Raw genomic sequence first — 15,689 nt, 5'->3', positions numbered from 1 at the left:
TTTGTACTCTATTCCTTGCACCAGCATCTTCAAATTACTCCAAATGTTTAAATAATTCACTGGTTTAACACTCACTGAGCATTTGGTTGTCGGGCGTTGGAAGATTTTATTCTACCATATCCTGGCATACAGAAATCTATTATCTGTAGGGTTTTATCTGAAAATTGCCTTTTAAACAATTAATACTTAAACATCCTCCCTTTTAATAACAGACCATTTTTGTAAAATGGTAACATTTTTGTGGTGGGGAAAAAAAATGCTTGCTTCATGCCAAGTGTAGCCTGTCATTTTAGGCGTATTATTCTCAGGAAATTATGAACTGTGCAGAACTGATGTGGCCTCAGCTGACAAATAGTTTCAAAAGTGATAGATGAATTTCTGAAAGATCACGCTCTCATTGTTCTCAAATAATACTGCTGTAACTCTTCTTTGACTGTGTGACGTTTGAGGACATACGTGCCTCCATGGCATGGAAATTACTAAAGGAATGCAACTGCATGTACAGGAATATTTAGTGGGATTGCTATGTCTTTGTGATATTTTAACAAAATATTTTCCATGGTGTTTAGTAATGAAAAATAAATCTAGATAAGAGTAACCTAGTGGCACTGAAGGTAACACTACCACATCATGCATCCAGCAACCTGGGTTTGTATTCTGCCAAATCCTTTGCTTGTGCCTGTGTGGGGTTTTATACCTGGTTTCCCACTATATCCATAAAAAAAGACAAAAAACGCATGTTAGGTTAATTGGAAAATCTAAACTGGTTCAGTGTGAATGTGACACTGGACCCTCTGGGGTACTGCAGCCATGTCCAATGTTGGTACCCTGATTTGGGTGTTTAACACTAGAATTACCAGAGCCTACGAAAAAAGTCGTAGATCCGGCCCACCTTAAATCTGTTCGCACCTCTCCGTCAGCGTCTTTTGTTCTGTAAATGTGCTGATAAAGATGAGCAGCAAGCAGCCTGCTATTCCATCCCCCACCGACTTAGACCGTGCACAAACTTCTGTCAGCTCAAGCCTTGATTGATTATCTGGGAGTGAAGTGCTGGAGTTTTAGATTGGAAATAATAGATCGTTATTTGGAACACATGCATTTCATGTGTGTTCTGTTTCTACAATAATCTGTGTAAATACATTTTTAAAACAGAAACGTTTTTCATATTTTAGTAGTAAATGACAAAATGTAGGCATAAACTATATAATGTATGAAGCCTAAAGTCCAAAGATCAAATAAACATTTTCACAAAAGGTTCAAGGAAAAGACAACAGCTTCCGTGGTGTAGTGGTTGTACTTGTAATCAAGAGTCCCGGTTCGATCCTGACTGACTCCTGTATTTGCCGTTTTCATTAGTGAGCTGCTCTTATTATTAATATTATACAGTACACACATTAACAGATGGTGTACATTTATAGGACTTATAAGAGTTACCTTTTTTTTTCACTTTTATTCTCTAGTATAAAGCACACCGCCATTGGAGTCTGGAGTGATGAATCATGCTTCAGTATTTGATAGTCTGATAGGAAAATCTGGGTTTGGCTGGCGGATGCCAGAAGAACACCATCTTCCAGGCATGCATAGTGCCTACTGTAAAAAAAAAATTTGTAGAGGGATAATGGTCTGGGGCTGTTTTTCAGGGTTGGGTGAGACCCCTTGGCTCTACTGTTGGTGCTATGCAATAAAAAGACATTTTAGACAATAGTACACTTCCAACTTTGTGGTGTCAGTTAGGGGAAGGCCCTTTTCTGTTAAAGCCGTACTGAAAGCCAGGTCCATAAAGACAAGGAGGAACTCAAGTGGCCTGCACAGAGCACTGACCTCAGCCCTATTGGATGCCTATGGAATGAATTGAAACACCAATTACAAGCCAGGTCTTCTTGTCCAATGTCAGTACCTGACCTCATAGATTCTTATTTGGCTTAATATGAACAAATTTCCATAGACACACTCCAACATTTTCTGGAAAGCTCTCCCAGAAGAGGGGGAAACCACATATTAATGCCCATGGCTTTGGAATGGGATGTCCAACAAGGAAGTGCAATGGCCAGTTGTCCACAAGCTGTTGGCCATAGAGTTTTTATACAATACCATACAATACAATTTATTTTTGTATAGCCCAAAATGACACAAGAAGTGTCACAATGGGCTTTAACAGTCCCTGCCTTTTGACTAACTAAGAAGACAAGTAAACTCACAAAAAAAACCCTTGTAGCAAAAAAAATGGAAGAAACCTCGGGAAAGGCAGTTCAAAAAGAGACCCCTTTCCAGGTAGGGTGGGCGTGCAGTGGATGTCAGAAAGAAGTGGGGTCAAGAACAAATCCTCAATACAATATAAAAATAAAAATTTTACAAGTACAGACCAAAATTTAACAGTAGATGATATCACATAATAGGATTTTATCAAGTGTTTCACTATTTGATTTGTCAGTATGACTATTTTATAAAAATTGACAAGAGTTCTCTGAATCTTCGTGTGTTTGATCAGAATTGTATTCTCATTATAATTTTTCAGTGATTTCTTTTTAATAGCTTTTAATGATTTAGGTTTCATATTAGGACTAACTGAACAAGTTCACATTGTTCATACCTGAACACTTACACATGCCCATGTCACCACTATTGAATTAAGAGAACGCCAGTCAATAGGCAATGCCTCATGAAATATAAATAGTATAAAACTGAATCTATTATTATAAAAGTTAAAAAGGAACTGTGAATGAAGTTAGTAAGAGTACAGTAGTATATAAACATGTGTTGTATTCATTGGTGCTCTGTACTGAACTATGAGTAAACTGTACATTTTGTCATTTATTAGCACAAGTAAGACTCTCAGTTTCAGTCATGAACTTGCAATTCTTGCTACAGTATTTCAGTTTGCTGATATAAAGTGAAAATATGAGTTTCCTTTTACTATAAACAAGTGAATCTTTTCAAATATTTGCTGTTTTAACAACTTACAATATGATAGTTAGGAGCTGCTGCTACAGATGTGTGTGTCATGTTGGTCAGACATCCAAGTAAGAATTTCGCTGTACTCTGTCCACATGACCATATGACTACTGTACAACAGATCTGATTGTGGTGCTGTGTGTCTGAGCAATAAATCTCACATTTTATCTCACGTATATTGTAAACAAATTACCTTTTGTTAACAACATGATATTAAATGTTGCACTCATCAGTAATTAATTTTAATATTTATGCTTCTGGTATGTATTCAAAATTTTCAAGGGCTTTTGGGTCTCAGAGGATTTTCAAACTTCATAAAAAATTATAAAAAATGTGGTGTTCCTCTACGTTTATCAGAAGTTTTAAATATTTAACCCTGTTTATATACTTTAAGGCCTATGCACCTTAAATATGTCATGTTACTCTAATAGAGCCACTTGTAATTCATAGAAATTGTAATCGTACTTGTCGGCTGTCATCCTGCAAATAAAGCACTCACCCCTAGACTAGACATTCTCAGGATTGATGAAGATGGTTGAGCAAATAAAAGCCTTCATTTTAAATTGTTTTTTTGTTGTTTTTTTAGACAAAAGCTGGACCTCCACTAAAATCAGAAGGTACTGTTCTGAAGAAAAGGCAAGCTTACTGTTACAACTGCTCCCGGTTAGGACATTATGGACATGTGAGTCTGTTTCATTTGTTGGACTGTTTGGTGGGACTGCATACTGTGATAAGGTGATAAATATGAATGGCAACAGGGTGTGCTAAGGCATAGTCATTATTTTCTGTTAACATTTCATGCACTTGTTGATACACTTTTAAAAGTCTAGTGAATATGGTAAAAAGAAAAACAAAATCCCTTATCCATAAGCAAATTATTGTAAAATTGTAGCATTTTGTCTTTGGCACTCATGAAACATCTGTAAGTGTTTTCAGAAAGACTACCATTGATCCGTTTATTCTAAAACTGGTCTATCTCAAACACTCAAGCATATTGCATCTTCTCAGTCTGCTCAATAGCTAAATAATAATTGTTTCATTTCAGTTATAACGGTTTGCTTGTTTATAAATATATCCTATAAGGTTTAAAGATTTTCAAGGTTCCCAGTATGTTTGGAGCTTTCCTGTTTGAAGATGACCAGATGTAGCTTGGATTTTAGCCTGAATACATTTCAGCAATACCTACAGTCCAGTTGTATGAAATATGCTGTTATTTTTTACAGGCTCAGATTTGCACCCCTTCTTTTTTATCACTCTGTTTGACCATCTGTGTCAAGAAGCTTTCATTTTTAAATCAGATTTGCTGTATATTCTATGCTTTAAATGTTTTTAAATGTTCTTTTTTCTGTGGGCTGTGTTGTTGACAAGCTAAGTGGGCCTAACAGTAAGAAATCAACATGAACAGTATACTTGAAAAAGGACATTAAACGTTAGGCTTCCACATGAAACAGAATATATATGTTTATTTTATAATAACATTAGCATTTGTTTAGTAATTATTTTTTTAGATTAAAAAAAAACAAACAAAAAAACTGTAACAGACTTTTATAATTACAGTGGAACCTCGGGTCACAACCGTAATTCGTTCCAAAACGAAGTAATTTCCCCCATAGGATTGTATGTAAATATATTTTTTTTTAAAGATTTTTAAGTACAAAAATAGGTAATTATACCATAGAATGCACAGTGTAATAGTAAACTAAATGTTTACTTCTTCTGCGTGGGCTCTCTCTCGCTCGCTCGCTGCACAGCGAATGCACAGGGAGAGACTGAACACGTGCGGAAATCATCGGCGCATACGAACTGGAAGGGAAACTGGCTCGTTCGTCACCCGTCGTGAACAGATGCAAAAGTTTGGTGAACTTTTTGGTCGTAACCCAATTTGTATGTGGTCCGACACGTTCGTGACCCAAGGGTCCACTGTAGTAAGAAAAAAAAATACAGTAATCCCTCGCTATATCGCGCTTCGCCTTTCGCGGCTTCACTCCATCGCGGATTTTATATGTAAGCATATTTAAATATATATCGCGGATTTTTCGCTGCTTCGCGGGTTTCTGAGGACAATGGGTCTTTTAATTTCTGGTACATGCTTCCTCAGTTGGTTTGCCCAGTTGATTTCATACAAGGGACGCTATTGGCAGATGGCTGAGAAGCTACCCAACTTACTTTTCTCTCTCTCTCTCTTGCGCTGATTTTCTCTGATCCTGACGTAGGGGGATTGAGCAGGGGGGCTGTTTGCACACCTAGACGATATGGATGCTCGTCTAAAAATGCTGAAAGATTATCTTCACGTTGCTATCTTGTGCAGCTGCTTCCTGAAACGACATGCTGCATGGTGCTTCGCATACTTAAAAGCACGAAGGGCACGTATTGATTTTTTTATCTGTCTCTCTCTCTCTCTCTTTGTCTGCTCCTGACGGAGGGGGTGTGAGCTGCCGCCTTCAACAGCTTTGTGCCGCGGTGCTTCGCATACTTAAAAGCAAACAGCCCTATTGATTTGTTTGCTCCTTTGAAGAGGAAGATATGTTTGCATTCTTTTAATTGTGAGACTGAACTGTCATCTCTGTCTTGTCATGAAGCACAGTTTAAACTTTTGAAAAAGAGACAAATGTTTGTTTGCAGTGTTTGAATAACATTCCTATCTCTCTACAATCTCCTGTGTTTCTGCGCAAATCTGTGACCCAAGCATGACAATATAAAAATAACCATATAAACATATGGTTTCTACTTCGCGGATTTTCTTATTTCGCGGGTGGCTCTGGAACGCAACCCCCGCGATGGAGGAGGGATTACTGTAATTTAGAAGCACTAAGACACTGTTTTACAATTGTGCCTTGGGCAGCTACCAATTCATCATATTTTATTTTCACCATTTATTTTAAAAATTACTTCTTTCTTTAGGAAAGCATTTCAGATATTTCTTTTGTGCATCACTGTTGCAAGTCTACTTGTAAATCTATAATGGATATGGATAATAGATATGGATTGAACGATATATAAAATAAAAAAAACTTTCATGAAGCTATGAACAAACAGGGTGCCGTAAAGACATCTGTTTATGGTTTACGTGTGTGCGTTTTAGTTCCCAGTTTTTTCTACGCCCATGTCACCCACCCAACACAAAGTCATGGGGTAGCATTAAGTATAAATGTCGGAGCAGCCAGTCCAACGCATGCAGCAATCAAATATATTGGCCTAATTTGGAGTTATTCATTTAACATAACAAGCACAACTTGAAAATGTGGAAGGCAAACCAAAATACCACAGACAATGAGAGAATATACAGAACATGCACAGTCAACAACCTGGACAAGAATAAAACTCCGGATTCTGGGACTGAGGAAAACAAGTTCTCATCACTGCAGCACCATTTTGTAGCTAATATCATTTATGTGGAAGATAAATACCCTCCTCATCCCTTGTGCTTCCTGGAACAGTCCCTCCTACACTTAAAATAAAAATAAAATACCTTTAGTGTTTTCAGTTTTAAAAACAGTACCTTAGCCAGTCAGGACAGAAGGAAACAAAGTTTTGATCTTAAATTATTTTGCTACCTTATTCACTTCATCTCCATCTTGTTGTGAATAAGAAACACAAGCATGATGCAAAGAATGCAAGGCCTTCAGAAAGACCCACAAACCAGGCTAGGACCTCCAATGGCCTGCCTAGAAATAGGTCTCACTCCAGGTAGCCTTACCCTAAACCCCACAGGCAGACTTCAGTCTGTATAGGTATTAAATAGGGGACTGGCTTTTAAAGTTCAAAATTACTTTTAAATGTTCAAAATGCACAAAAATCCCCATCAAGGGAGAGAGGAAATCGTAAAAACCTTTGGCTGGAGAGGCAAGACAAACAATAATGTTTATAAATAAAAACATGATTTATATAAACAAAATCACAAAAATAAGGCAAACTGGATAAAAGGCAAAGATGAGACAAAAAGGGTTTACCAAAGAAGGCTACCAAGTCCAATCTGATATCCAATACAGTAATCCCTCCTCCATCACGGGGGTTGCGTTCCAGAGCCACCCGCGAAATAAGAAAATCCGCGAAGTAGAAACCATATGTTTATATGGTTATTTTTATATTGTCATGCTTGGGTCACAGATTTGCGCAGAAACACAGGAGGTTGTAGAGAGACAGGAACGTTATTCAAACACTGCAAACAAACATTTGTCTCTTTTTCAAAAGTTTAAACTGTGCTCCATGACAAGACAGAGATGACAGTTCTGTCTCACAATTAAAAGAATGCAAACATATCTTCCTCTTCAAAGGAGTGCACGTCAGGAGAGAGAGAACAAAGCAAGCAGTCAAAAAAAAATCAATAGGACTGTTTGGCTTTTAAGTATGCGAAGCACCGCCGGTACAAAGCTGTTGAAGGCGGCAGCTCACACCCCCTCTGTCAGGAGCAGGGAGAGAGAGAGAAAAACAAAGTCAAAAATCACTACGTGCCCTTTGAGCTTTTAAGTATGCGAAGCACCGTGCAGCATGTCATTCAGGAAGCAGCTGCACACAGAAGGTAGCAACGTCCCTATCGTCTAGGTGTGCGAACAGCCCCCCTGCTCACACCCCCCTACGTCAGTGCAAGAGAGGGGGAGAGAAAGAAAAGTAAGTTGGGTAGCTTCTCAGCCATCTGCCAACAGCGTCCCTTGTATGAAATCAACTGGGCAAACCAACTGAGGAAGCATGTACCAGAAATTAAAAGACCCATTGTCCGCAGAAACCCGCGAAGCAGCGAAAAATCCGCGATATATATTTAAATATGCTTACATATAAAATCCGCGATGGAGTGAAGCCGCGAAAGTCGAAGCGCGATATAGCGAGGGATCACTGTACTCCAAACAGTCCAAAGTAATCAAATTAATACTTACAAGAAATGCACTCTACAACAATCAATAAACCTCTGCTGGGACCACCTAAAGTCAGAGAGCAGTCCCCACAGTAGTGATGTCATGGTGGCCTCCCCTCTAGAGAGTCTACCCGCAAAATACAAGGAAAGTAGCTTAAAGGCACAAATTCACAAAATATGAATACTAAATGATATTTAAATTGTAATAACAAAATGTACATAATAACCAAACACACATAAAAAATTGGCAGGAATGACAAAAACATACATGAGCCAGGGAACAAATGCTGGCTGACACATACAGTAACAAATCTGCCTGTCTTGATGCAGACCGTGGTGACAATATGCCAGGGTAGACTAGGCCACAGATCTCCTGGCAGTGAACTATACTTGGTATAGTTCCTGTTTGAAGTGCCATTTTTCTGGAATTTTCAGAGAATCAATTTTTGATATCTGATTTTTGATTGGAGCCTTTATTTAATAGTTTCTAATTTAATAACATTATTTTCAATATCTTCTTTTGGTAACGGGTACCACATATTTTGTGAACTGTTTTGCTTATTGCCTCGGTAACGCATGAATTATGCACTGAGAGTATGTGTTGATGACATCATCCAAAGCAAGGGTTGCTCCTCGTAAGGTTTGGATGAAGTTACTGCCGATTACATGTGTTTCTCTGTGTTTTAGTTTGATATTTGATCTCTGCTTGACATGAGACTTTGAATTTTGGTTTTGCATTGCGAGTTTTAACAATTGCTACTTGACTTCTGGTTTTGACCTCAACTTTTTTTTTTGACCATGTTATCCTCTGGGTCCCTCCATTCAAATGTCCTACTCTCTTTTCTTCAAGATAGAACACTGATCAGTTTAACTACACACCCAAACCTTTTTAATTAACTGCTTTTGGCCTGGAGAAACGACACTTCTGTTTTGAGGTCCATGAATATTCCTGTGCCCCTCACCCTATCCGAGTGTCCATTTACACTGCACTATAACCTTGTATTTACAGTGCCATTATTTTTATTCATTACTCAGATCATATGACCTAGATGAGGACTAGTAAGTAAATTGAAAACTTTGTTCAAGAATTTTACGGTCTCTGTGTCCTCAAAGCAACTGCATCCACCTGTTGGTCAATGTCAAGATCATTTTCACTGTTAACATGTGATAAAGACCCTGAAGTACTTGAACTTCTCCACCTAGACAGAGGCTCTCCACTATTCTGCAGAGGTCAAACTGCTCTTTTAAAGATGAGGACCAACCCGTTAGATGTTTAAGGTGCTTATTCAATCTAATTGCATCACACTCAGCTGCAAACTTCTCCACGGCACAGCATAGATCACTGTCTTAAGGAGATTATCCACCTGTGCACAAACCTTGATACTCTGCCTATGAAAATCACAAGCAGGAGAGGAAGTAAGACAAGAAACACAACGTTTATTCTATGAATACTCCAAATTGATGGCATGTCTAGAAACCTTCCACAATATCCTAGGGAAGTTACATTGTTAAAGGTTTATGGATTTTATTGAAATCACAACATTCCATACACACAGATCAAATTTTACAAAAATAGGATTGAAAACAAATCAACCCCCACCCCTAAGAAAGAGAGCATGGCCAGCAGAGCAAAACTTAAAGCTAGTAAAAATAAGTAAATAGATGAATTAATAAGTGAATAAAGATAAATGGAGAAGAAAAAGAAAAGGGGAGCGAATCTGCTCCCTCGGTGCTTTAAAAGCTTAATCTAAAATGTTATTGATCAGATCCTGCCAGGTTTTGAAAAAGTTCTGCACAGAATCCTCTAAGTGAGAATTAGATATTTTCCAATTTCAAATAATATAAAACATCGGCTACCCACCGACTTGAAATAAGAGAGTTAGTACTAAAGAAACACAACATAAGCAAGATCACCTAAAATATCCAGAAACTATAACAAATTCAGGGTAACATGGTGGCTGGGTGGGTGACACTGCTGGGTCATGGCTCCAAAAGAATGAGTTCAGAGTCTGGTCAGGGCACTTTCAGTGTGGACTTTCCAAATGTTCTCATGTTTTCCTCCCAAACTACAAAGATAGGTAACATGAGGGAGTCTTCTATTGTCCCAGAAGGGAATTTGTTTGCAGCAGGAAAGTACCATACATAAGGCATTGTTACACTTCTACAAGAAAATAAGCAAAGACACATCTGAAAGCCAGCAATATTACAAGTACACACTCTCAAGATTATTATAAAGAAGAATACTTCTGTATAGCCACTCTACCACTCTGACTGATGGAGTGCTGCTGAGATGGTCCTTCTTCCAACAGGTTTACCCATCTCAGCAGAAGCTCTGTTAGAGTGACCATTGAGTTCTTGGTCACCTCCCTGACCCAAGGCCCTTCTTGTCCAATTACTCAATTTGGCCTGATGTCCAACTCTAGGGAGAGGGCTTCAAAACTTCTTCAGTTTCACAATTATTGAAGCCACTGTCCTTCTGTGAACACTCAAAGCTTTATAAATAGTATAAGAGCCTTGCTCTGATCTGTGCTTCTGCACAATTTGATTATGGAAGTCTAAAGAAAGTTCCTTGGACTTCATGGCTTGATTTTTGTCCTGACAACACTGCACTGAATCGGTACCCTTAACAGTACACAATAATAACAATTCAAAATTCAGCAGCTCTGGGAATAAAAGATTTCTTTAGTTCTGCTCTTCTTTACTCCTCAAGTCAAGTCAAGTTGGGGAGCATGCACTGGTACAGTGTGTTGCCGCACCCACTACACGTCGAAACAGCTCGGGATCCTGGTTGGCAACCCCCCAGGCAGACACGCGGTCCAGTCCTACCCTCCAGAAATGACCCTCTATCTGCCACAGCCAGATGTTATGTGGGTGACCCCCCTGGCTTGGTCCAGCCACTTGGGTCCCCAACAATGAGGATCTTATGAGCCGGATCACCCTCAGGGAAACACGCCACATGGCCGTAGTGCCGTAACTGACGCTTCCTGACAATGCAGGTAATGTGCCTCATTCAGGACTCCATGAGCAACACAAAGTCAAACCAACGGTACCCAAGGATTTTCCAGAGAGACACAGTACCAAAGGAGTCCAGTCTTCGTCTCTAGTCACTGGTTAGCGTCCATGTCTCACAAACATATAATAAGACAGGAAGCACTAGGACTCTAAAGACTTGGACCTTCGTCCTTTTGTATAGATATCAGGAGCGCCACACACCCCTTTCCAGTGACCTCATGACCCCCCATGCTCTCCCAATCTGTCCACTGACTTCATAGGAAGAGTCACCAGAGGCATGAATGTCACTGCCAAGGTAAGTAAACCTCTCGACGAGGTCGACACTCTCTCTGCAGACAGACACACTGCTGATGGCCGTGCCCAAGAGGTCATTAAAGGCCTGGCTCTTGGTTTTTATCAGGACACTCGCAAGTCCAGACACTCAGACTCCTCACTCAGTCTCTCGAGTGCCCCAATCAGAGCCTCCATTGACTCAGTGAACATCACAGTGAACATCGTCACCAAAGTCAAGATCCGTGAATCTTTCTTCACAAACAGATGCCCCCCAGCCGCTGGACCCCACGACCTTGCCCAACACCCAGTCCATACCAGCATTGAACAGAGTAGGAGCAGAACACACCGCTGACGAACCCCAGAATCAACTGGAAAAAACACAGAGGTCCTGCCTCCACTCTGCACAGCACTCACAGTACCAGTGTACAGGCCGGCCATGATATCCAGCAACCTCGAGGGGATCCCGCGAACCCTCAGGATGTCCCACAGGGCAGCTTGATCAACTGAGTCGAACGTTTTGTGATAATCAACAAAGGCTGCAAAGAAACTCTGCCGATATTCGCGTTTGCACTCCATGAGAACCCTCAGTGCCAGGATGCGGTCGATGGTAGATTTCTTAGGCGTAAAACCAGACTGTTCTGGTCGCTGGTAGGTGAGCAAGTGATCACGGATACTATTGAGGACGACCCTAGCAAGGACCTTACCCGTGCACTGAGCAGTGTTATCCTCCTGTAGTTGCTGCAATCCAGGCGATCACCCTTCTCTTTCCAGATAGGGACAACAACTACTCCTGAGAACCTAAATCTACAGCCTGATGGGAACCACTGAAATTTAGAGAAAAGAAGATGGCAACTGTCTGACTGAAATGCATTAACGCTCTTTCTAATCTGTTTGTAATATGGCTCAGTGACAGAGGTCTGCTACAAATCAATAATTGCGAGTGTTAGGTTAACCTGCGACTTGTGGTAGACTGATGGCCCGTGAAGAGCTCATTCTTATATTTACACTCCGTGTTTTGAGGGTGGGGCTGGGAATTTAGGTTTGGAAATGCATGGTAACAAAGTCAAGTGATGAATTGGACTTCAGTCTTTATTTGTATACTTGTATCTATCTGTTCATCCATCCATGTATCCTTCTGTACATTTCAAGTTGTTGTAGAGTTGTAGTGCTTGTTATTTTATTTCTTCAAAAGGGGGAAAAAGATATATTAATGTAAATAAACAGGTTCTAATTGAAAGTTGTCTGACAGTGAAAAAAGGTAAAAAGGTGAATACTTGAGGCAGATGTACCCATCAAGCAAACAGCTGGTGAAAACCAAACAACCTTAAGGGGCTTGTCAGGACGCTGGTTACGTTAGGGAGGCCTGGAGGGACACCCAAACTCGCAACATTATAAACGTTCACAGCCTTTGTTTGTTTTGTTTTTTTTCTTTTTAACAGTCTTTTTGATTTTTCTCTTAAGTAACTTTTTCATTTTTTGTTCATAGGATTGTATCCAGAGAAGGATGTTCAGCTACACATCCAGCCCATTTATTAATTACTATGATACAATGAAAGACATTCGCAGGCGGAACCATCAGATTCAAAAAAGAGCTGCAGGTCTGGTTTCACTTTTCCAGTTAGGGATTTAATGTTCTACTGTACTAAACGTTTGTTTTTCAAATGTGTCCTTATGGTTACTGAGATCTGCAACAGCAGATGAATCTTAATATTTATCAAGTGTTTTGTGTTTTATATTTGTAATTACTTTCAACCACTTTATACAAATGTTTTTTCACTTTGACATTAAAGATTGTTTTTTTCTGTTGATCAGTGTTGAAAAGCTCAGACTAAATCCACGGTGTTTCAATGCTGTGTAACAATAAGATGTGACAACTTCCTAGGTATTTTTGTAGGCCCTTTAGATATATTGAAAGCACAATTAAAGTTTGCTTCCTTAAAAAAAATAATATGATTGCAAAAAGAATTAAGGTCAGGCATGAGGGACACCAGGTTACCCATCATCCCTTTCAGTGAGATGACCCCGTAGGTTCAACCTGCTTTTCCAGATCTTTAGCACCAAAACCAGTAATAATTCAGTGATTAGAAGCCATATTTTTAATGAACTTTTTTTCCCCTATTTTTATAGAGCTCCAAAGATCTGGTATGTGGTATAACGGAAAACCTCAGAAAAAGCAGTCTCACCAGGAAAAGAAAACCATATACCCACCAAATAAGAAAAGAAAAATGATAAAAGAAGAACCGGCGAAGTTTAACTTTGAGAGATTAAAAAACAAGAAAGCCAAGCAGTGTGAACTTAAGAAGACAGAGGAGACAGAGGACTTCCCGAGAGGCCCTAAAAAACCAAACTGTGTCGCTTCTGTCCATTCAAAGAGGAGCTCAAGGAAGGCGGCCAAGCTCCTTAACAAGATGCGTAAGCTCACTGAGCAATCTAGCAATCACAATAAAAGAGAAAAACACAAAAAGAAAGAAGAAAAGAAGAAAAAGCATGCAGATGTCGATGACGATCTTTTTCTAATAAAGCAAAAAATCAAAAAGAAGAAAGGGAGCAGGTAGTTCTAAATGGCCAAGAAGTGTGAGTCAGGAAGAGTGGCGCTTTACCAACAGGTTTGGAGGTCTGCAGCGTCCGTCTCTCTTACACTTCATTAATACGCTTTTTAAATTGCCAGCAATAAACCATCTCACTTTGAATTGTACCTTGACTGTGGAAAGAAGGAAAGAATACGTCAGGCTGCTTGGGGAGTCGCAGGCACTCTGACAGGTGAAACTGTCGGGCTTATCCAATAAGAGCATCTCTTATTTTGAGCCCCAGATAGTGGGGTTTATGTAAATCTAAAATAAATTAATGATGTTAGCATCTTCTTCATGACCTGTCTTAATAAAAAGGCCGTAATTTTATCTTCACGCTATCGCAGTGAAGCTAGTCTTAAATTAAGACGGGTAAAAAAAAAAAAAAGTCTAATTAAATAGAAAGGTAATCGCATTTGAAAAGACGAAATATTTATATTGATTATCTGACTTCATTTGTGTACAATTAATGGCTACGGTATTGCTTGTCTATTTGGTGGATCAGAGACGGAAAATGCGGGTGTGTCTGCTTTCGGATGAAACAGCGCAGGACAGTGTAAGAGTTCGACACTCGTCTGTCCTTTCCTAAAATGTTTCCTAGATGCCCATTTCCTTGTAGGACCCGATTGCTTTTCTAATTATAAACGGACATTATTATGCAGGAAATATCGCACCAAATGTGTGACGCTCATGCTTACAAGTAAGGTTTAAAAAAAAGCTATAATGATGAGAAAAAGAATATTGTTTTATTGCTACCTTTTTAATAGCCAAAAAATAAATTTTGTTACCACTGCAAGTCTCCTGTAGCTTTTTTTCCATCATTTTTAGGCTTAGATCCATTTTCATAACTATACATTTAGAAGCATTGTACAGTTTTGGACTGCTGCTCTGTAGTGCTGTTATCTACAGCCTGCTTCTGTACCGATCATTCAGATTAGAAGAAATTACAGAAAAAAACTGAAATTGCCAGTGACCATGCATCCGCACACAGGCGTAGGTCTCCTTGGCAAACGTTCCCACCTCTCTCTCTTTCAGGCTGAGTCTTGTTGATTAGATAATGTATGGAGGACATTTGCTGTCAAGAACAGAACAACAGAAGACAACTTGCGGTTGCTGTCCAGATGGCTAGAGAACACAAAACGTAGGATTTGGAACAGACAACGGTTAGGTGACAGGTTAAAAAATAAAAACCAGGGAGCAGGTGAAAACTTAGTTGAAAAACAAGCCTGGTCAGTAGCACATGCAGCTTTACCACCTTCAGAACTGAACTGGCTGGCATCATGGAGCTCAAAAAGTGGATCAGAACCAGAGGGCTGTAAGCTGCCTGCCACTGGAGCCTCTATTAATACATCCGTTCAGTAAAATGCTTGTGGTTGTGGGACCAAAGGGGAGAATCAGAATTGTAGTTTTGTGGGCAAGAGGTCAGAACAATTATAATACTGGACAAAAGGTCATGACAGAAACATGGTTAAGGGCAACAGCAAGGGTTAAAACACAAAAGAGGACAAGTCAGGATCAAGCAAGAAAGGGAGGCAAGTGCTAATGAAAAGCTCAATCCAGGACAGCAGAAATATGCAATGAAATGAAAACTGTCACTTGAGGCGGTGGTCTCTATCGAGTACTGTATTTTGATTCACCCACTACCATGTATTTTTCGGGAGGCATTGTCAACATTCTGGGTATCCGAATCGCAAAACAGGCCTTTCTGTGGCGTCCCCGTGAGCTCAAACTCAGAGAACAATTCTTACCCGGTTTTTGTAGTGTATTTTTTTTCCAACTGATAAAGCACATCAGAAATGGATCCAAGCGGTCAGAAGAGGCAAAGGACTAAATGTTGTTAAACGCTGCAGCACCATGTTATGTTTGAGTAATAAACTCAGAATGGAGGGAGGCCGTACTTTTGTTCCCCCCATGACTAGGCATGAACTCCACGTGCTGCCTTACGATTGATGCTGCGCTGAGTCCTTTGAGTTGGAAATTTCCTGGTGCCCTAATGTCACGGGAGTCGGCTTTTGATGTGAATATGCGAAAGTCTG

The 15,689-nt window shown here is 39.7% G+C and overlaps 1 protein-coding gene across 1 annotated transcript in view; it reads left to right on the top strand.

The window, feature by feature from the left end:
- The window catches only part of zcchc7 (zinc finger, CCHC domain containing 7), a 365,607-nt gene extending 351,162 nt beyond the window's left edge, over window positions 1–14,445 (top strand). Inside the window, exons 7-9 of the mRNA XM_028805777.2 lie at window positions 3,539–3,634; window positions 12,573–12,684; window positions 13,214–14,445. Of these exons, the coding sequence (XP_028661610.2) occupies window positions 3,539–3,634; window positions 12,573–12,684; window positions 13,214–13,641 (636 nt within the window). The 3' untranslated portion in view covers window positions 13,642–14,445. The remainder of the gene's footprint in view (window positions 1–3,538; window positions 3,635–12,572; window positions 12,685–13,213) is intronic.
- The last annotated feature ends 1,244 nt before the right edge of the window (window positions 14,446–15,689 follow it).

This window comes from Erpetoichthys calabaricus, chromosome 7 (assembly GCF_900747795.2).
Source record: "Erpetoichthys calabaricus chromosome 7, fErpCal1.3, whole genome shotgun sequence".
NCBI classification, from domain to species: Eukaryota; Metazoa; Chordata; class Cladistia; order Polypteriformes; family Polypteridae; genus Erpetoichthys; species Erpetoichthys calabaricus.
Note: the sequence above shows the minus strand (reverse complement) of the source record. Positions and strands in the feature narration are given on the sequence as shown.